We start from the raw sequence: 22202 nt of genomic DNA, 5'->3' as shown, positions 1-22202 counted from the left end.
TTTATGAACACACACCTAAAATTTCAAGTGATTTGGATTTATAGAAAAACAACTAAAATTCAAACACAACCAGACATATGTGATCGTCAGATCGGCCCATAATCAATCTGGGACGTTGGGCTCATATGTTCATATGAGTTAGTGGGCGAAAGAGAGGATATCTCGATCGGGGGAGAGAACGGGAGAATTCCATATGATCCAATATGTCAAACAAGTCACACTATATGTCGACCCAAGCTGCGTCTTCCTCTCCAGGACTCCGAAAAGGTAGGGAAAAGATGGGATTAGCCCATTAGCTCATATGAACATATGAGCCCAACGCGATCTGACAATCACGGATGTTCTGTAATGTTTGAATTTTAGTTTTTTTTTTTTACAAATCCAAATCACTTGAAATTTTAGGTGTGTGTTCTTCTCATCAAGGTACACCTAATAAACATATAAAAAATTTATTCGCGAATAAAAAATAACCAAAATAATCCCTAAATATTTTTAGGGGTATTTTGGTCAATTTATTTATTGTAAAATATTTTTTTGATATTTTTTAAAGATTCATCTATTTTTTATGAACACGCACCTAAAGTTTCAAATGATTTGGATTTATAGAAAAACAATTAAAATTCAAACGCTACTTGGCTTAGAATCAATCTGGGACATTGGACTCATATGTTCATATGAGCTAGTGGGTTAATCCCATATTTTCCCATATATATATATATATATATATATATATATATATATATATATATATATATATATATATATATATATATATATATATATATATATATATATTGTTTTGAATTTTTTCTTTTGAAATGCCGATTGATCGCCAAAAACGGGAACCGACCAATAGCCGGTTCCGATCTAACTGAGCGGTTAGCGGTTAGACCACCCAGTTTTTCAAAATAGTAACTGAGGCTCTAAACAATCAAATTAGAGCCCACCTTCAAATAGTGTCGAGAAATATGGTTTAAATACTAGAAGATCTTGTGATAGCCTAAAATTATATGTTCATATTTAGTTATAAAATTTAAAGCTTGAAAAATAGTGTAGATTAAGTAGATTTATAAAACTTGAAGACTTGAAAATCTTGAAAATTAATGGTCCAAAAATGCATCACAAGATGCACTATTTTCAAAACTTGAAATCCATTTTTTTTTTCAGATACATGCATCTTGATGTCGAGATGATCAATTTGATGATATTTGGGCATCAAAATAAAATCTTCTAATGAAAATTTTGAAGTAGGCTCCAATTTGATTGTTTAGAGCCTCGGCTCTATATAAACTTTTTCCTTTTAACAAATATGTCAAACCTACATCATTCAACTACAATGGACGGTATAGAACATTGCAACCTTACGTCGAAATAAGAGTTACCATCTTGACGTTACCTTTTGACAACCAATTTACCTTTTTTTGTATTTTTATTTTCCTAAAATTCATATTCTTCTAGGAAATGATGTATTCATAGTTAAGCTTAAATATGTCTCTTTCAAAAGTTGTAAGAATATCCTACGAGACTCCTTGACAACAAATAACATACTTTTCTTTGAAATTCCTTTTGAGAATGGAGACATCAAGGAAACAAAAAGGAAGTGTGGAAGCTGAAAAGACTAGTATGACATTTTCTTATGTCTAAGAAAATAATAGAAATGGCCAATCAACTACCTGGTAATTGCATGGAAGCCGCTTTGAGGGTGCAAAGGGGGCAAAAATAAAGCTTTCCTCAAAAGCATGTTCAAGACCCCTTCCCCACTATTCTTATGGAAAAGTGAAACTTCTTTTTTCTGAGGAAATTTATTTATTTTGTATTCATTATCCAGAAAATATTTAGAAAAAGTTTCTAAAAATAAATTAGAAGAAAAACATAAAATATGGAAAAGAAAAAATTCAAAAGTTCATTAAGGTTGAGGCATTAAATTAAGGTGCACCTCAAAAATTCATTAGAAAAAGTTTTTTGATGCCAAAAGCCCCTCAAATTTGACATCTCAACCTTGAGATATATGTACCTAAAAGAAAATAGACTCCAAGTCTTGGAATAGTGCACCTTATAATGTATTATCTAGAGCATCGCTTTTTACGATCATCAAGTGTTCATAGATCTGTTTGATTTGCACTATTTTTTAAGCTTTAAATTTTATAATTAGAGGTGAAAAAAAGTTTTCAAGCCATCATAAATATTTTTTCTACTAAAACAATATCTTTTAATGTTATTTGAAGGTGCGCTCTACTTTGATAGTTTAGAGCCTCAACCTTATACAAACCACACCCTTTTGTAAATGTTTTACCATCACATACATATATCTATTTATTAAGACGGTTTCTATAAGGCTGCACAATTTTGAAATTGGTAAAACGACACCTTAAAGACCAGCTCATGAAATCTATTACTGTTCTTGATTGTGGAACTTGAAATTCCAAAATGGTATTGATCTAATGGATCTTTGAAGAGTTTGAAACAAATAGCCTAGAAAACATGTTGCAATATGAATCAATTTTAGAGTTTGAAATCTATTTTTTTAATATATTCCAACCTAATTTGAGGTGCTGGTTGTCCCTTAGAAAATATTTTGTATTCATCATCTACTATTGTTTTTTTATGGGATTGTATACTATGAGACCATTTAACTTTATTACAAGAAAGACACAATTCTTTCTAGCCTTTAGATATCAAGTTAGATGGCTTGGGATAAATGTTTTTTTTTAACTTTGAATCTAATCACATACGCACTCATAACCATCCAATTTAAAATATGACGGACACTAATGATTATGATCTCCTTGTATTAAAAATAAATAGCTTCTCTGTATACTTTTATTTTTCTTTTATGTTTATTATAAGTTCAATTAATTCTTCACCATTTCTCTTAATCTTTCTCGCACATCTTCGTGGAAAGTCAGTCCTCTTTGGCCAATCCACGCTGCAAAAAGAAAAAAAAAGAGATAAGAGAAGACAAGTATCATACCGAAAGCAACTTACATAAAGGCATGGAAATTAAGGAGGTAATTACGGTCACTTCAATTTTGATATTTAAAACGCAAGAAAAAAAAGCCCAAATAATATAGGGTGATCCAGGAGCATTCTGGCATTCACTACCTCACATGAAAACCGAGTATTTTTAATTCACAAGGGAGACTTAACAAGGCCCAACCTTGGAATGTGGTCAACCTCAATGCATAGATGCACCCCTAAATTTTGCTAAAAAATGTGGTCCCCGGTGCCAAAAACTCTATAATTGGCTAAAAATATATTTTAAACCCTAATCATGATATTTTAAGCTCTAAAAATAATGTAAATCGTGTACATCTATAAATATCTATTTTTTAAAAAAGGAAATGATCATGTAACCCTCTCACACCCATATATATGTAAGATCTCAAAAGATCACCATTAAATTTGGCATAGATATCTAAAAAAATTAAGTCCCACATCATGTGATAACTTTTCTAAATATCAATGTCAAATTTAATGTTGCTCCAATACATATGAGTGTGGAAGGGTCTCACAGGATCATTACTCTTTTAAAAAACTTAACAGTTTAGATAATGCATTATAACATGCATTATTTTTCAGACAATTTTTTTTCTGAGTAAGTCAGTGGCAGAGAAGCCCCCCTAAAAATAATGCTTATATAGTTTTTTTTGCGTAAGTTAGTGAGACATTTAAGGCCTTTGTGCTACTACAACCAAGTCCTCAACCCACTCACTATTATTTTTAGGAATTGAAATCTTATTTTCATATATATATATATAGAGAGAGAGTAATCCTATGAGACCGTCCTACTACTATGTGTGTAGGATCCCAAATGATCACTATTAAATTTGGCATGGATTTTTAAAAAAGTCAAGTCCCATACATGTGATAACTTTTCTTGATATCTATACCAAAATTTAATGATAATCTTTTAGGATCCCATAAACATGAGTGTGGGAGGGTCTCAGGATCATTAATATATATATATATATAGAAAAGATGAGATTAACCGACTAGCTCATATGAACATATGAGCCTAACGTTTCAGATTGATTTTGGGCCGATTTGACAATCATGGATGTCCAATAGTGTTTGAATTTTAATTTTTTTTCTACAAATCCAAATAACTTGAAGTTTTAGACATATGTTCATAAAAAATAGGTGAATCTTCGAAAAATATAAAAAAAGTATTTTGCATGAAATAAATTGATCAAAATACCCTCGAAAAGTTTCAAAAGGTATTCTAGTCTTTTTTTCCACGAATAATTTTTTTTATATATTTTTATTAAACCTACACCTAAAATTTTAAGTGATTTGGATCTGTAAAAAAATAAATAAAATTCATGTACTATCGGACATCTATGATCGTCAGATCGGTCCAGACTCAATCTGAGCAGTTCTCATATATTCATATGAGCTAGTGGGCTAATCCCAAATTTTTCTATATATATATATATATATATATATATATATATTAAGATGATATTTGAGCATCAAAACAACCTCTTTTACTAACAAATTTTTGAGCTAGGCTCTAATTTGATTGTTTAGTGCCTCTGATCTACATAAACTTTTCCCGTTATTATAAACTATTTTAGTCGATAAAATCCTCCAAAGCAGGCATTTTAATCGAAGGATCAAAAACATAGAGTGCTCCAGCGGGATTTAATAAAGGCGCTCGAAAAATGATTCGGACACTGGGTACACCTCTTTCGCAGGTTCCTTCGTCCGCCAATTCGCCATTTCCCTTTTAGAGTGAGAGAGAGAGGACAAAAGGGGAAGGAAGCCATGCCTCCTGTGCCCTCAAGCGTGGCGAAGCAGGCGGAGCTCCTGAAACAAGACGGCAACACCTTCTTCAAGAAGGATCGCCTCGGTGCTGCCATTGACGCCTACACAGAGGTCTCTCTCTCTTAATCCCATTATCTCTGTCGAGGCTTGCAGCATTTGATATGACGGTTTCTCTCTCTCTGGTCTATTTCTCTTTTTTATTGTTGTTTCTGTCTATCTTTTTCAGGCCATCACTTTGTGCCCGAACGTGCCTGTGTATTGGACCAACAGGGCTCTTTGCCACAGGAAACGCAAGTCAGTTCTCTCTGTTATCTTTTTGGGTTTCTTTTTTATTGATTTTCATATATATATATATATACTCTCTCTTTGTGTGTGGGTTTCTTCTTTCTTGGTTTTCTTGTGTATTTGCGCTGCAATTTTAATATGGTGTTTTGGCTTAACAGTGATTGGGACAGAGTAGAAGCAGATTGCAGAAGGGCTCTTGAGCTTGATGCTAGTTCTGTTAAGGTTGGTCACTCCCACCCTTCTTTTCTGACTTCCTATTCCACCATTTCTGAATCTTCTGTGAAGAACTATATTAGCTCTCCATTGCATATTTCTACTATTTTGACTTTGTGCAGTTGCTTTTTAGTTTGGAAAAAGTTTATTTAAGTGCGAGGCACTAAACGATCAAAATAGGGTGCACCTCAAAAATTTCACTAGAAGAGGTTGATTTGATGCCCAAATATCCTCAAATTGATAATCTAGACCTCAAGATGCATGTAGATGAGAAAAAAATGGATTTCAAGTTTTGGAAATAGTGCATCTTGTTGTGGAAATATAGAAACTTACACTTACCTTTAGGAACAATGTGTACCCCTATTAGGACGGTGGTTCATTGCATATGTTAGTTTCTATAGTACTACATATCTTTGTAACCCTATAAATTGGGGCTCTTGTTCGTATCTTTGATAACCTCAATAATACATCTTCAGGGGGGCTTAAAGCCCAATTATACAGAAATACACTTTCTCACGTGGTATCAGAGCCAGATTCATCCATTCCTGAGCAATCGAGTCTTAATCTACTATTCCTCAATGCTATCCTTTTATTCCTCGATTGAGTCTATTAAATCTGTTATTCCTCGATGCTATCCCTTCTGATTGAGCCGTGAAACCGTAGGATCTTTGTTGCTTCTTTCCAATTGCTTCGCATCATAATGGAAAATAGACTCAATGCTTTCTCTCTCTAGAAACACCAAGACTTAAGCCATGGAGTCCTCTCTCTCTCTACACTATCCCTCTCTAAAAATAATAATTTCTCCGCCTCTACTCTCCCTTCTCTCTCTCTAAGCTGTCCTTTGCTTGCTCCTGACAGCCACTGCCTTCCATTTTGCCAGAATCTTTTTTTCCTTGTCGAACTCCGCTATTTGACGGAATCCTCTTCTTAGTGGCCCTATTTTTAGGAGGAAGCTTCATCATTCACTCCTCTTCTTCAACTTCTCAACAGTCTCAAGATGTCGGTCTTCTCCATTTCGATCTTCGTCTACAACCACCCAATCATCATTGGATGTGCCTTTCGTCTCGAAGCCAATACTATTTTCTTCCTTGCCCAAGGTTTGAAGCTTCTCATTCTTTCTCTATTCCCAACTGCTATCCCTCTCTCTCTGACGGAAAGAGTGGTGATCTTCAGGCCTGTCTCGAGATCTAGCTCGATCTTCTCTTCTCCTATGGTTAAGACCCTCATCTTTCTCTCTTTTCCTTCTACTTGCATCTTCCATAACCCTATATATGTTATCTTCCTTGTCATCTCTCTCTCGCCTCTGAACCTCTTCATCCTTCCTCCGCTTTACACATGGGTTATCCAAGGCCTCATGCCTCAAAAATGAGAAATCATCACCTTCCCTTTGTCTTGAAACTTCTTTTATCATGTTGAGCCCTCCAATCAAAATCATTTGCCCTTTTTTGAAAATGGTCTATGAAAACGGCCGATCTGCTATCTACAAAACAGCCATCGAGTCGTGTTTTCGACTCTCTGATCTGTCTCTCTGCTGAGTCGTGTTTTGACTCTCTGATCTGTCTGCCGAGTCGTGTTTCGACTATCTGATCTGTCTTCCGAGTCGTGTTTCAACTCTCTGATCTGTCTCTCTGTCGAGTCATGTTTCGACTCTCTGATCTGTCTCTCTGTCGAGTCGTGTTTTGACTCGCTAATATGTTTTGGATCTTATTGTTCTCAACTCCAAATCTAAGGTCCAACTGTGCTTGTTGATCCACCGCTGATTGCTGCTAGCTCTTCCAAGTGCCTCATGTTTGGTGATTGAATTACTCGATCATGTCTGTTCCGAATGCCTGTTGATTTGCTGATACGCGAGATTGCTCTGTTCAAGATGTCGTTTTCTGCGAATCGTTAATTTGCAGCTGCTTAAGCTTCTTCTGTTTCTGCTTTGTTACTAAGGCATGCGTTCTTTAGATGTCCAAAATCAAGATGCTCTCTCTTAACTCATCTTGAGTTTGAGGGGGAGTGTGGAAATGTAGAAACTCACACTTACCTTTAGGAACAATATTTCCACACTTGTAATGCATTTTTGGACCGTTAACTTTCAAGATTTACAAATTTTCATAGATCTTCTCGATCTACACTTTTTTTTAAGCTTTAAATTTTATAATTAGAGATGAAAATATATTTTAAGGCTATCACAAAGATTTCAAGTATTGAAACCACATTTCTTGTCACTATTTGAAGGTGCGTTTTACTTTGTCCTCAAATAGACCATCTCGATCTCAAGATGCATGGGCATGAGAAAAAAAATAGATTTTAAGTTTTGAAAATAGTGCATCTCGTAATGCATTTTTGGACTGTCAATTTTCAAGATTTTCAAATTTAATGTATCTACTCAATCTACACTATTTTTGAAGCTTTAAATTTTATAATTATAGATGAAAATATATTTTAAGGCTATCACGAAGATTTCAAGTATTGAAACCACATTTCTTGAGACTATTTAAAGGTGCGCTTTACTTTGATTGTTTAAAATTTCACTAGAAGAAGTTGTTTTGATGCCCAAATATGCTCAAATTGATCATATTGACTTCAAGATGCATGGATATGAGAAAAAAATGCATTTCAAGTTTTGGATATAGTGCATCTTGTAATGCATTTTTGGACCGTTAATTTTCAAGGTTTTCAAATTTTCATAGATCTGCTTGATCTACCCTATTTTTGAAGCTTTAAATTTTATAATTAGAGATGAAAATATATTTTAAGGCTATCACAAAGATTTTTAGTATTGAAACCACATTTCTCGACACTATTTGAAGGTGCGTTTTACTTTGACTGTTTATAGCAATGATTTAAAAAGCGAATCGGTGAACCGGATCGGACACCTCAAAAACCGATCCGGATCGGCGATCCGGATCGGGAATCGACTGAATCGGTCGGATTAGAGCTTAAAAAAAATCCGAAAAAATTATTAAAACTCATTATAAATGTTGTTTTTTAGTAATCCAATAAGAAATGAGGGTAGTACATTATGAACTTTCAGTTTTTTCATCAATTTGTGAATATTGAGATGCTCTTTCCCTGTATAAACTTAAGTATTAAATTTGCATCACATAAAAAAAAAATCATAGCATTATCATGGATAAAATATATAATTATACATGGACTATAATAAAGGATAGACTGAATCAATGAAAGAATGGCCATTAAAATCTTGTTTTGGCGAAAAATCCTAATCCGCTAAAAAAACCCAAATTATAACAACCTAACTAACTATAATCCAAAATTATTACAACCTAACTAATTATAATATTATATACTGAAATTATAATTATTAGTTTACATTTTATAATTATTTTATTAGATAAATAATAACAAATTAAAAATATTTTATAATATTATCTAATTTAAAATGTATTATTGACAACTGTAAGAAAAATAGTACATTACATGATTTATAATGTAAAAATTAATAAATAAAATGAAATATTTGGTTATCAATGTAAAAATTAATAAACTGCGTACTAATTTTGGAAAAAACACTTTAATTTATTATATGCCCAAGGGGGAACAAAAATTTGCTCAAGAAGGGATAACTATTATATGGACTATTATATGTCCCAAGAAGGGATTCGAACTTGAGATGTCAAAACAAATAACATTAGTGATAACCATCATGCCTCCTTAACATATGTATTTAAAATTGCCTATTAATAGCATATATTTATATTATGTTTTCATTTAATGATGTTTGGGAATTATCCCACATCGAAGGATGAGTATTCAAATATGCTATATAAATAACTATGTAATTGGAGATTAATGCAAGTGTGAAAACACTAGGGCATCAGTACACATGCACACGTGCATGTGCGTGTCGCACGCGTGGCACATGTGGGAGTGGTGTGCGTCGCATGTGTGATGCGTACGTGTATGTGTGTGTTGCACGTGTGGACACACGTGCGAGTGGTGTGTCACACGTGTGGCACATGTGGGAGTGGTGTGTGTCGCACATGTGGCACATGTGGGACTGGTGTGTGTTGCACGTGTGACACGTATACATGTGTGGGAGTGGTGCGTGTGGCACGCGTGATCCACACACGTGCGTGCATGTGCGTGTGGCACGTGTGGGAATGTGTACGGCTCGTGTCACACATACACACGTGTGTGAGTGGTGTGTGTGGCACGCGTGACGCGTACACACGTGTGAAGGCTAGAACCAGGAGGGAACCGGCTAGAATCGGGAGGGAACTGCTAGAACCGGGAGGGAACTGGCGGTTCTGCTCTTGAACTAGGCGGTTCTCGGTTTTGTGCTGGAACCAGCACCGCCTGTGCAGATTCCCGAGTCTAACCGGGCGACGAGTCCGGTTCGACTCGGCGATTTTTAAATCATTGGTTTAGAGCCTCAGCTTTATACAAACTGCACCCTTCTAGTTTTTACTTGTTGGGAATAACTTCATGTTGGATTTTTTCCCAAAAAAAAAAAAAAAAAGCTTCATGCTGGATTCATTTTATTTATGGGTTTAAGGTATTGACTTTCAGGCTTTTTTTTTTGGTTTGTTAGTTATAACATTTACTCTTAAATTCAAATTAACTGAAAAATGTATTCTTTATATATTTTTGATATATTCAGAGGGCAAACAAAATAATTTCATTGCTGAATCTGGTCTCTATTGGAACATATTTCTTCATCCATTTTGATGACTGAGATAGGGAGGATGGATATAGTTAGCTTGCCCTTCTTTTGAAGGAAAATGGGTGACCAATAGATAGTCAAATTGGTTTGTTTGTGTGGCCATCTTAAAGAGGTGTTTATCCCAAAAATAGGTATTGACAATAAACATTGGAAAGTCTTGTCAAACCCTTCCTTGAAGTTGAGTTGGGGGAGGTGGACATTTGTTCTATCTGTGTCTGTCCTCTGTCATTGGTGGCCTTCTTTAGCTAAGTTCCTAACCATTGATTACCTTAAAAGATGAGAGGGGTCTTTGTTTCTTATGTTGGGTGACAGAGAAAGCTATAGAGCTCCTTCCTTTACATTGTTCCTTGGACTAGTGATTTAGAAAATCATCCTTAACTTGTTTGTGATTCCTCAATGTTTGCTAGGTACATTTGTGGGGTTTCATGGGTCGATATATTTTTTTCCCCCTTTTTCCCCCTTTAAGGTTGTTTCGTCGGTCATTGATTTTGTGAGATATGTCCTAAGAGAAGCTGCCTTTGTTGGAAACTGTCTTCCCTGGGATTTTCTTGGGGCATATGGGAAAGAGATAAACAACACGATCTAACCTATACTACTGTATTAGGGATCTCTGGATATATGCCCCTCTTAGTTTCTGACATTGAGTTGAGGATTTGGGCTGCATATGGAAAGAAGGAACCCACTATGCCACCCTTAGAAACGGACTTGAAGCCTTGGATTGAAGGCAACCAGTGACATTCTAAAATACAATTTCACAATAGCTCATGAAAGGAGTTCTAGGATGTCACGATTGGATGATTACTATGGGCCTGCCATTGTTGAAGCCTTCTTTTGGCATTTATCTATCTTGCTTGATTTGAAAAACGATACTCTTATTCTTATCATTTGTTCTTCATGTTCCAAATATAGAAATTATGAGTACTTATGGAAAAAAGAAGAAGACAAACCATAAGCATAAGATGGTTATGATTTGAGTGTATCAACAGTGTAACTGTGTTGAATCAAATATTATATAAAAAGTATTAATAAGTTCCTTTGCGCACCACTCCATTCACTACAATTATTAGTCATTTGGTAATATGTTTTAGATATTATAAACGTGAAATACTAACGCAGGAAAATTATTCTTATTTGTAATTTTTATTCAATTTCAAAGGATGTATATTTAAATTTAAATTTTAGTTTTTAGGGTTTTCAATTGTTTTGGGATTCCAGGTTCTTCTTTTTGCTTTTATTATTATTATTATTATTTATATTTATTGATTTTTTGGAGTTGTGTAGAAAAGTACTTAGTGTTTATAGAATATTTTGTTTTACCAAGGGTAAAATTGTTATTACGAATTTTATTTTAAGTTAGGACTATTTTAGTCATTATACTTTTGTTTAGAGGCATTATTAACTTTGTAATTGAATTATTGAATAAAAGAGATTTGCATGGATCTCTATTGTGGTTTGGTTCTGAGAAAAAGAAAGTAAAGCTCCTGGCTTTTCAAGCCATAGGTGGTTGAGGAAGAAACGCTAGGTTTATTCTACTTGTTGCTTGTTTTTGGCCTGAATTATTACTGATTTTCTACTCTCTATTGATTTTCCTACATCAATTTGGTATCAGATCTCATGCTTCCTTCAACATGAAGGCCAAGAATCTATAACTAAGTCTATGGCTTCCTGGTTTTGGGCCAAGTTTTGCCAAATACAGCCTAGATCTTGCTGATTTCAATGAGGTTTTGTTGATTCTCTGTCTAAGGTTTGTGATTTCGGAAAATCTATGGCAATGAGAAGGGGCAGTGGAAGGGGGGATCTCATAGACCAGTTCATGTTCCCAGAGATGAGGCGATTGAAGACCTCAGAAGAAAGTTCAGCAGGCAGCCCAACTCTTTTGCCAGTAACTTAAACTCATATGCCATCTCGATTGGGAACCCAGGCTTCTCAGGTTTTGGAGGGATATTTGGATTGTACTCGGGTACCATCCTCACCACTTATTCTAGACTTGTTGGCAACTCAAAACATTTCATATGCTGAATCTTATACTCTTCTTGTGGGCTTGTGATTATTGAATAGAAGTTTGGGTTCCTCACTAGTTGTTGAATTTGATGCCTTCAATTCAATAATGTGGGCCAACAATCTTCCTCCTGCCCCCCCGGGAGGCTAGAGTGTTTATTCAACCAAGTATGTCAATTATGTGAAGGCAACTCAGTTTCCTTTCAACAACCGACGCACATCACGAGATGCCAATTCAGGCTGACCACTTAGCAAAAGAACCGGTGACTTATGCATTCGTCTCCGTGACACATTTTCATAACCGCCATAGATACCATATTATCTCACCCAAGGTTGCGATTTCGATTTGGGATCCCGACTCCACGATTCCTATAAGGAATCTGTTTGTGTAGTCAAGAATATCGATTCCTTATTTCAGGAATCTTGATTGCAACGCTTATCGATTATCGTTTCTAATATTTATTGATTCTCGATTCCTTGATTGTTGAATCTCGATTCTACGTTTGTTGAATCTGGATTCCATAGATAATGATACTCGATTCGACTGTTTTCGAATCCATATTCCTAAACATCAAGTACCTCGGGTTGTAGATGCAAGAAATCACATATTAATCGAACATACAATCTTGGCTCGATGCTTATAGAATCACGATCTGATTTTTTTGGAATCATAATAGAACAAAATCAAATACAATGTTCTTGGTGCTCAAATCTGCAACTTATGGATTGGTTCAAAATATTTGTGGATTACGATTTGAGTCATTTGGAATCTGGTCTGGAGACGATTGTCTCCAATAGTTCATATGTGCTCTGAAGAATAATATGATGAACGCATTTTCGAAGTATTGGTTCCATAAATCAACTTCAAGTGCAAATGTCTAGAGTTTAGTGCTTAACAAGTATCATTCCAATGTCTTTTGCAGGTAACAAAGGCAAGTATAACATCATTTGGTGATAACAAAAAATTAAGATAACTTAGGCCTTGCAACGTTAAAAATTGAATACTCCATGTCTTCACCCCTAGTATCAAAGGCACATACTACAACATAGACAATACCATGGATAATGAAATCAAAATCACGTGTGAAAATGCATGAGATAATATTTGTATCTTTTGTGGACATTTTCCCTAAGTGGACTACGAGTGTCCATTAATTGACCCTACTTTTGATACTGTGTCTGAGGTTCAATAGTCAATTCATTTACTTTAAATTTAAGGAACCCTTGTTCAGGCCTTAGGAACCTCTGATATTGATCACTTGATGAGGTTCTAAGTTGTTAAGGTGCGAGATGTCATTGATGTAGGGATCTTGGTTCTAAGGGGGTTGATTTGAAATCTTGATTTCCAGGTGGGACGAAACCTAATTCCAAATTGATATGAATCTTGATTCCATATACATCAGAAACTCGATGCCTAAAATATCGGAATCTCTATTTCATATATGAAGAAATCTCGATTCCAAATAGGTTAGAAACTCGATTCCAAAGAGGTCAGAATCACAATTCTATATTGTAGTGATCTCAGTTCCATTTGGGTCGAATCTTAGTTCCTAGAAAAGTAAGAATCTTGTTTCCTGCAATTCCCTTTGTACAAACGTTGATTCCAAAAATAGGAATCTTCTAGCAAATCGTGATTCCAATTCCTAAAACAATTCGGAATCTCAAGCATTTCCAACAACTATAATCTCCCCCTCCATAATCCTATCTAGGATTCAATTTTGTACAGTCTAGGTCGGTGCTAGCTTTTGTCATTTTTGTATGCTCACACACACTACGAATTGTACAACTTCGATACAGAAATGCAAAGAGTTATTTCATCATCATCATCATCATCATTCGAGCTTTATCCCAACTAATGCAAAGAGTTATTTATCCAAAGAAAATGACTATGGTGGTGATGGTGATTGAGTCTGAGGCGGAAGAGGTGGCGGTGATAGTGAAATCACAATACGAAATAACTAAAAAGAAAAAAAGAAAAATGATGGTAGATATGGTTGTTTTGGAGTACGCAGTCAGTGGTGGACGCAAAAGATGCCAAGGGTACAGGTTGGAATGTGGGTAAAGAATGAGGGGGAAATAGAGATGGTGGTGATGTCGAAGAGGTTTTTAGTAGAAGAGAATTGGCAGGTACAGGGCCTACGCATGGGGCAAGAAATGGAGGTGGGTTTGACACCACATGTGAAACGGTCATGTCCTCCTCTGTAGTGTGTTATCTTGCAAGGAGAGTAATATGGAATGGGAGATGAGGTTGATGTGGTGGTCTTGATTAGTGGAAATGGGGGTTTGAGAGGTGCTCATATGTAAGCACACGGTAAAAGGATTAGGAGAAGGTAGAAGTGCCTAGAAGTTAAGAGAAAGTTAGGATGGAGTAGACTAAATGTCATCTAAGAAGGGCAAAAAGAAGACACCATCAGATAGTGGGCAGCTGCATTAAAGGAAGGGCAATTGGAGATCTTTTGGCCTTGATAGATGTGTTTGGATAGTGTCTCAACTATTGGGGCGGGGTAAAGTTGATGGCTGAGAACATGGTTTGTTGACCATATAGCATGCAAAAATGTACTTAGGTGGGCATGTCATTAGTCATAGTCTTATGACAAGAGAGAATTAAGTACTACATTTAGTAGTGATCGATAATGGCCTGTGTGGTGAGAATGGGTGATCTGATTGGTGGCAGGTCTTGCTGTCTTGATCATCACAACAGTACAAAACATGGAGGCGGTAAGGAGGGGTTATTTGTCTATTGGGGTTGTGGCCTCACCCTGAAAATGATCACCATGTTACATTAGCCCTGCAAGATATATTTTAATGTGAGAACTTATTTAAGATTCAAGTGAAGTACACATCTCGCTGCATTCAGGAGCAATCAGTGGAAGATGTATACAAAATAAGTGTTAAAGCAGTAGGGGATTGTCCCCACAGCATCTGATTCTCTTTTCCAGCCAAAAACGTTTTGTTAGCATGATAGAATGGTTAAGGATTATGGCATGGATACCACCCATGGCCATACCATATCATTCCATGGGTTATATCCCACGTCTTTGGTTCCTCTAGTTTTGGGGTTGTATTTCAGTTTAGGTTCCTGATTTTGACAAATTGCATATTAATTTTAGTAGGGAAAATTTGGGTTCCATATCACTCTTTCTTCTCAGTTTATTTTATTTGGATTTTTATGTCGTTAAATTCTTCTCTTTGCACATCCTTGCTAAATACTTTCTATCAACTACCCATCAAATAAATTATTTTCTATCAATCCAGAAATTATTAATGTGGTTTGCCTTAGGCGGTATTTACTCATATGTATCAAAAAACCCAGAGTTGTCTTTAGAGATCCTAGCTCTTGATCCAAGTGAGGCCTATTACATTACACTAACAACATGAATGTTTCTTTATTTTTACCACCATCTTGATCTGCATATGTGACTTGTTTGTAGATGCTTTACCCCTTGGCAGGCCCACTATATGCTTGGACTAGCATTGCTACAGAGGCAGGAATATGCAGAAGGTATTAAGGCACTGGAGAAGGTAAGGATTATGGATTTGTGAATGTAGACAGATATATATTTTTTATTGTTTCTTCTCTTGATATTTGATCAGTTAGTCCTTTGCCTGGATAGTGCAATGAACCATGGTTCAGTTCTGTTTTGGGTCGGGAGCCCTTCATATTTGAAATGGCATATTAGGTGCTAAGTTACACCCCAATTAGGTTTGCCTTTGAAAATGCTGCCACTTTGTGAGTTGGATGAAAACTGAAAATATTCATTTTCGTCCCACTCACTCATTGGCAGATTTAGGTGGAGCAGTGACCACATGTTGACCGAAACCCATGTGGCATCCAAACACGGGGCAAACCAGTTAATACTTTTTGCTATCTCACTGGAAAGGATCTCATGAAAAGATGCTCTTTTAGAAGATTATATCATCATCATCATCATCATTTTAGCCTTTTCCCAATTAATTGGGGTTGGCTACATGAATTTTGGTTATCCATTCTGCTCTATTAAAGGTCATATTTTTAGCGAGATCATAAGTCCCCATATTTTTTCGAACTACTTCCAACTACATCTTTTTGGGCCTACCTCTTTCCCTTTTTAGTCCTTCCACTTGGACTAATTTGTACCTCGTAACACGTGTTGTACTTGGTCGGTGCCACACATGGCCAACCCACCTAAGTCTTCTCTCTCTCATTTTATCGCCTATTGGTGCCACACCTAAATTCTCTCAAATAGATTCATTGCGAATTCTATCCCTTTATGTCTCGCCACTCATCCATCTCAACATCCTCATCTCCGCTGCACTGATTCTATGAGCATATTGTTTTTTGTCTACTCAACATTCTGCCCCATAGAGCATAGCTGGTCTCACCGCTGTCGTATAGAACTTGCCCTTCGGTCTCATTGGTATGCGACGATCACATAAATTGCCAGTGGCACATCTCCTCTTCGCCCACCCAGCTCTAATTTTGTGTACGACGTCTTCCTCGATCTCTCCATTTTCCTGGATTATCGATCCAAGATTTCGAAAGCGCGGTCTTTTTTCTACTTCCTGGTCGTCAATCTTAATTACTTCCTCGCCTTTACCCCTATTGTTACCAAATTCAATCCTTTCTTGACCTTCCTGGCATAAAACCAAATTGGTTTTCAGATACACTCATTTCATGCCTTAGTCGTTGCTCAATGACTCTTTCCCAAAGCTTCATAATATGGTTCATAAGTTTGATACCTCGATAGTTGCACAATTATGCATGTATCCTTTGTTCTTGTAAATAGGTACCACAATACTTTTTCTCCATTCTTCTGCCATTTTCATTGTTCTCACCACCTTGTTGGACAGCTTTGTCAGCCAGTCAATGCCAATTTCCCCCATGCACTTTCAAATCTCCATCTTATTCTCCTCAAGGAGGAAATATTTTGGTCCCAAAGAGCCAAAGTCATATGGTTAAAATTGGGCGATTTGAACACTGGCTACTTTCATAAGATAGCGAATTGCAGAAGGAGAGAAAATGCCATCTCTTGGTTGAAAATCAACAACCTCATTCTCGATCAACCCCACCTTATAGAACAAGCCGCTATTACCTTCTTCTCCGAGCTCTTTACTGCCCCCACTAGCCCAAAACCCTTCATGCATGACCTTGCTTTTCGCTCTCTACCTCCTGAGGAAGCTTCTTGGCTAGAACATGTCTTCTCAGAGAACAAATCCTCGGCCTTGAACAATCTCAGCCTTGACCGAGCCCCAGGCTCTGTTGGGTACCCTATGGCCTTCTTCAAATCATTTTGGGACTCCATTCAAACTAATGTCTTGGACATTTTCTCTGAATTCCACTCTAGTGGGGTGATAAACAAAGCCATGAATGCTAAATTCCTGGTCCTTGTCCCAAAAATCGAAGGGAAAGAGGAGCTCTAGGACTTCAGTCCCATCAACTTAGTAAATAGCTCCTACAAGCTGCTCTCCAAAGTACTTGCATCTAGACTCAGGGCTGTGCTCGGCCAGGTCATCTCCCCCACCCATGCGACCTTAGTAAAAGGTCGCCAAATTCTTGATGGTGCCCCAATAGCCCACGAGTGTATTCGCTCTTAATCCATATCGCCCTAATAGCCCACGAGTGTATTCGCTCTTAATCCATATCAAAGTCTCTTGGACTTATCATTAAAATTGACTTGGAAAAAGCCTACAACCATATAGACTAGTCGCTCCTCGACGAGACTCTTAGGCGGATGGCCTTCAGACCTAAGTGGAGAAGTCGGATCACGGGCTGTATCTCCAGCCCTGTATCGCCTTCGGACCTAAGTAGAGAAGTTGGATCAGGGGCTGTATCTCCAGCCCTGTATTGTCAGTGCTTATAAATAGGACCTCAAAAGGCTACTTCCTAGCCACTAGAGGTCTTCTCCAAGGCGACCCTCTATCACCCTTCTTGTTTGCCATCTCAGCCGAGGTCTTCAGTAACTCCATATCTACGTTCTATCAAGCGGGATTCTTGAGAGGATTCCAATCTAGCAATCTTGGCCCGATGATCTCCCTCCTTCAATATGCAGATGACACTCTTGTCTTTTGCGGCCCCTCGTAACACCAAGTCGACAACTTACTGCTCTTCCTCAAATGTTTCGAGGTGGCAACTGGTTTCAAGGTGAACCTCGCCAAGTCTAAGATGATGGGAATCCATACAGAGCCATTCCTAATACAGTCTCTAGCCGATAGATGGGGATGTTCAGTGGAGGAATTGCCCTTGACTTATCTGGGCCCTCCCCTTTGCCTTGGAAAGCCAAGATTCTTGCAATGGAGCCACATCATTGACAAGTTTACAGATTAGCTGGTTGGAAGGGAAAGTTTCTATCCAATGCAGGTGGGCTCACGCTTATCAAGGCCACCCTCGCCAATACCCTAGTGTTTCAGATGTCCCTATTCCACATCCCTGCGGTGTGGCTGCACGATTGGAAAGATTGATGCGGGAATTTTTTTCGGGCAGGGGAACATGGACACAAATACCACCTGGTGTCTTGGCCCAAACTGTGCTTCTCCATATCTCAGGGGGGTTTGGGATTCATAACCTCAAAACTCACAACGCAACCCTCATGGGCAAGTGGTGGTGGAGGTTGCCACTCAACCAAATCACCGGTGGAGAGAGGTCGTCAAATTTAAGTATTGCCATGGAAACCATCTATGGACCCCAGAGTGCCAAACGACTGGGCCCAACTCGTTTTTGGTGATCTGTTCTTCGATGCAGAGGCTCCTTCCTCCAACACATTCGCTTTAGCCTGAGGGAGGGGACTAAGGTAAATTTCTGGTTTGACAAGTGGATAGGCAACAGTCTACTCAGGGAATAGTTTCAATCTCTACCTTCTGGCTACTAATGCCCGGTCCACAGTGGCAGAAAATTTCCCTTCCATGGGCGACAGGATCTTGGTCGCCAATTTGCAGTAGACCTCTCGCTGACCACGAACTAGAAGACTTCAATGCACTGACTGGTTTGCTTCATTCTATTTTCGTCCCTATTTCTGGAGAAGATAGGATCATTTGGACTCCTGCTGCTTCAGGCACCTTCTCGGTGTCTTCTTTCTTACGCATCCTCACCTTGAACCTCAATCCCTTCTCTTCTTAACCCTCTCCCTCGCATCCAAAGCATGGCTCCCTATCCTTCCACCGAGAATTCAAGTCTTCTGTTGGATCGCCATTCACGAAAGGTTGCTGACCATTGATCAAATCCGGAGAAGAGGCATGTCTTGCCCAAAGAGATGTGCCATGTGTATGGAAGATGAGGAGTCCAATGCACACTTGTTTTTACACTTTAAGGTCATCTATGCCTTGTGGACTGCCCTACTCAAACTCTTCGAGTGCACTTGGGTCACCCCCAGATCCATCCACAAACTTGTTCAGGCCCTCCTCTCCACCCCTTGGCCAAAGGCAGGGAGACTGCTCTGGAAAGCCTCAATCACAGCCACTCTTTGGGTCATTTGGCTCAAAAGAAATAACAGAATTTTGGGGGGAGAAAAATTAAGAATCTTGTAACCTTTTGGGCCACAAACCATAATATTTTCAAGGGTTACTCTGCTATTGACTTTTCAAGTCAATTGGCGGAATCTCTTGCAGGTTTCATGACCTTCTATATCCGTGGCTTCTTTATGGAGAATCCCAGAACAAGGTGCCATTAAGTTCAATTTTGATGGTTGCTCCCTTCGCAACCCGGGCCCCTCAAGTATAGGTGGTCTATTCAGCAGTAGTGATGGCATTACCCTGCTGTCCTTTTCTAAAGCCATTGGCACAGCCAGCTCTGCTCTAGCTGAGGTTCTGGCCTTGTTGGAGGGCCTTCACAAGTTTGAACTTTCCTGGAGCACTGAGCTTTTGGTGGAAGGAGACTCTAAAAGCATTATTTCTTGGGCCTCCAATCTCACTCCCTGGCTGTGGCATTTAGAGGATTTTTATATGTCTGTAGTGGTATCAGGGTGTCCTGGACCCACATCTTTAGTGAAGCCAATACAATGGTGGATTTTTTGGCTAAGCAGGGTGCCCATTCAAAATCTACTGCAGGGTCCTAATACTTGGTGCCCCTTCTGATATGCTCCTTCTCTCCTTGGTCTCTCTCTCCTATCTTTAAATTGTAAAGTCTCTCTTTAATCCTCGGGGTTTTGTATAGGGCACCCTGTTTGGGTTGCCTAACTTTTGTAATATTCTATTTTAGTAATGCAAGTAGTTAACATTATCAAAAAAAAAAAAAGCTCGCTTTGATTCAAATATTCCTATTCTAATATTTAAATTTGAAAAGTCAAATATGATTACATAAAATTTGAAAAATCTGACTAAGCTTGTGATCACTATACTCAAACTTGTGCTTTATATATTAATGGATAAACAAAGAAATTAACATCAACAGCAAGTGGACCTCAATTCTCATGTGCTGGAAATGTCACATGTGGGTTTTGTGAACCAATGATACCTCGTATTTCACGTGTTTGTTGGGAATCTATGTACCAATGTTGTGCTACTTTGAGGAACATGACCTAATAATGAAGTTTTTATGCATTTCCTTGGTCTCGATTGAAATTCCTTAGTTCCATTGAGTATAAAAAAGAACGATGGGATTGTCTTTTTCCTTTTCAGGCTATCTTGTTCTGAAAAATATTTCTCCGGTATTGACAGCTGTAGTGCTTTTTAAGTATCTTTGTCGTGTTTTTGACTGATGATATATTCTTTTGAGAACAGGCATTGGATCTTGGCAGGGGTGCAAACCCTGCCAGTTATATGGTGGAGGAAATATGGCAGGAGCTTGCCAAAGCCAAATATTCAGAGTGGGAACACCTCTCTCATGCTCGGATAGAAAGGCTTGACGTCTTGAGGCATGTGTTTCATCTAATACACTGGCATTACATTATTTTCTTTGACGTTTTATCTAGATATTTGGAAACTTTTCCCCCATCCCATTACCTTGACTTGGAAACATGTCTGTAATCCAGAGAAGCATGTGTGAAGGCTTTAGGATCTCAGCGCATGCATGGTGTTTCTCGGGTGATTGGGTTATCGAATGAAGCTGAAGGTGATCCAGAACAGTTAAAACATCTCTCAGAAGTTTTCAGAAAAGCTGCTGAAGCTGACATCCCATCTGAGGTAACAGATAAATCTTTCATTTCTTTCCCTTTCCCTTTCCCTTTCCCTTTCCCTTTCCCTTTTCTTCGATTAGTATCTTTATTTCAGTTCATTGTTCATTGGAGTTCTTTACACGAAATTAGTCTGAATCCTATAGGTGCCAGACCACCTGTGCTGCAAAATTACATTGGATATCTTCAGGGACCCTGTTATCACCCCGAGTGGGATAACATACGAGAGGGCCGTGCTTTTAGGTCATCTTCAAAAGGTGCATCTCTCTCTCTCTCTCTCTCTCTCTCTCTCTCTCTCTCTCTCTCTCTCTGATCTCCCTGTATATATGTACTGAGGTTGAAATCTTGGTTCATATCTTCCTGTTCATATCTACTAAGGTTTAAAATCTTCATTCTTCTGATTTTTAACCTAGGTGGGAAAGTTCGACCCAGTTACGAGGGAACCACTTAATCAACACCAACTGGTCCCCAACTTAGCCATTAAGGAAGCAGTAAGAGCCTATCTAGATGAGCATGGTTGGGCATACAAATTGAATTGAAGGTCAGCGTGTGGGTTTTATTTTTTTTCACCCCAGTTTTGTGCATAGTGCTTGATCCTTCCCGTTGGTGTTGTGTTTTATATTGGATTTTTGAGTCAAATAACACAGCGGCCATTTGGTCTGTCTCTCTCTCTCTCGTGTATTATTCTCATTACATGAAATCTGCTCTCAAATAATGTACAGCTCTCTATGCCTTTGAAAAATGTTTTTTTGGCGGCACGAGTGAATGTGTACAATTTGGCCTGTGCAGATTCTGTGCAGATTCTGAGAATTTTACTTCTTTGAGCATTGGATTACTTAACTTTAGTTACAGCCTTATTCATATTTTTGCAATTGGATTACTGGATTGGAACTCTTTTTCTCATTTTGAATGGTCAATTTTGATATCTGGGAAACAAACACAAGAGAGAGAGAGAGAGAGAGAGAGAGAGAGAGAGGGAGTTTGTGGGATGTGGAGTTGAGAGGAATTACAAAGCTTACAACATATGGGTATTTTAAATGTTTACTGATGGATCAAGGCAGGATGGGACGAAATTCCATTTTGATGTGGGCCATTTTAACTTTGTGGTATTAAAAAAAAGAAAACGTTTTTACAGTTGTGAGGCCCTAAATATTCAAGTTAAGACGGACCTCAAAAATTTC

The 22202-nt window shown here is 37.8% G+C and overlaps 1 protein-coding gene across 2 annotated transcripts; it reads left to right on the top strand.

The window, feature by feature from the left end:
- The first annotated feature begins 4508 nt into the window (after positions 1-4508).
- On the top strand, positions 4509-21779 carry CHIP (carboxyl terminus of HSC70-interacting protein). Of its 2 annotated transcripts, XM_011622723.3 has the most exons (8): positions 4509-4878; positions 4994-5061; positions 5211-5274; positions 15389-15460; positions 20630-20763; positions 20881-21031; positions 21168-21278; positions 21435-21779. In XM_011622723.3, the coding sequence occupies exons 1-8, from the start codon at positions 4768-4770 to the stop codon at positions 21558-21560; spliced, it is 837 nt and encodes a 278-aa protein (XP_011621025.1). In that variant the 5' UTR covers positions 4509-4767; the 3' UTR covers positions 21561-21779. The 2 variants fall into 2 exon arrangements, with proteins under 2 accessions (XP_011621025.1, XP_088707455.1); XM_088851329.1 differs by lacking the exon at positions 15389-15460.
- The last annotated feature ends 423 nt before the right edge of the window (positions 21780-22202 follow it).

This window comes from Amborella trichopoda, chromosome 11 (genome assembly GCF_054954075.1).
Source record: "Amborella trichopoda isolate Santa Cruz 75 chromosome 11, AtrichopodaSantaCruz75HAP2 v2.0, whole genome shotgun sequence".
Taxonomy (NCBI): Eukaryota; Viridiplantae; Streptophyta; class Magnoliopsida; order Amborellales; family Amborellaceae; genus Amborella; species Amborella trichopoda.
Note: the sequence above shows the minus strand (reverse complement) of the source record. Positions and strands in the feature narration are given on the sequence as shown.

Bases quoted from the DNA above. Each gene is read 5' to 3' on its own strand.
- CHIP (XM_011622723.3), top strand. From the start codon at position 4,768: ATGCCTCCTGTGCCCTCAAGCGTGGCGAAGCAGGCGGAGCTCCTGAAA. The intron at 5,275-15,388 runs GTTGGTCACTCC...ACCCCTTGGCAG, and splicing joins TTGATGCTAGTTCTGTTAAG to GCCCACTATATGCTTGGACT. The intron at 20,764-20,880 runs GCATGTGTTTCA...TCTGTAATCCAG, and splicing joins GAAAGGCTTGACGTCTTGAG to AGAAGCATGTGTGAAGGCTT.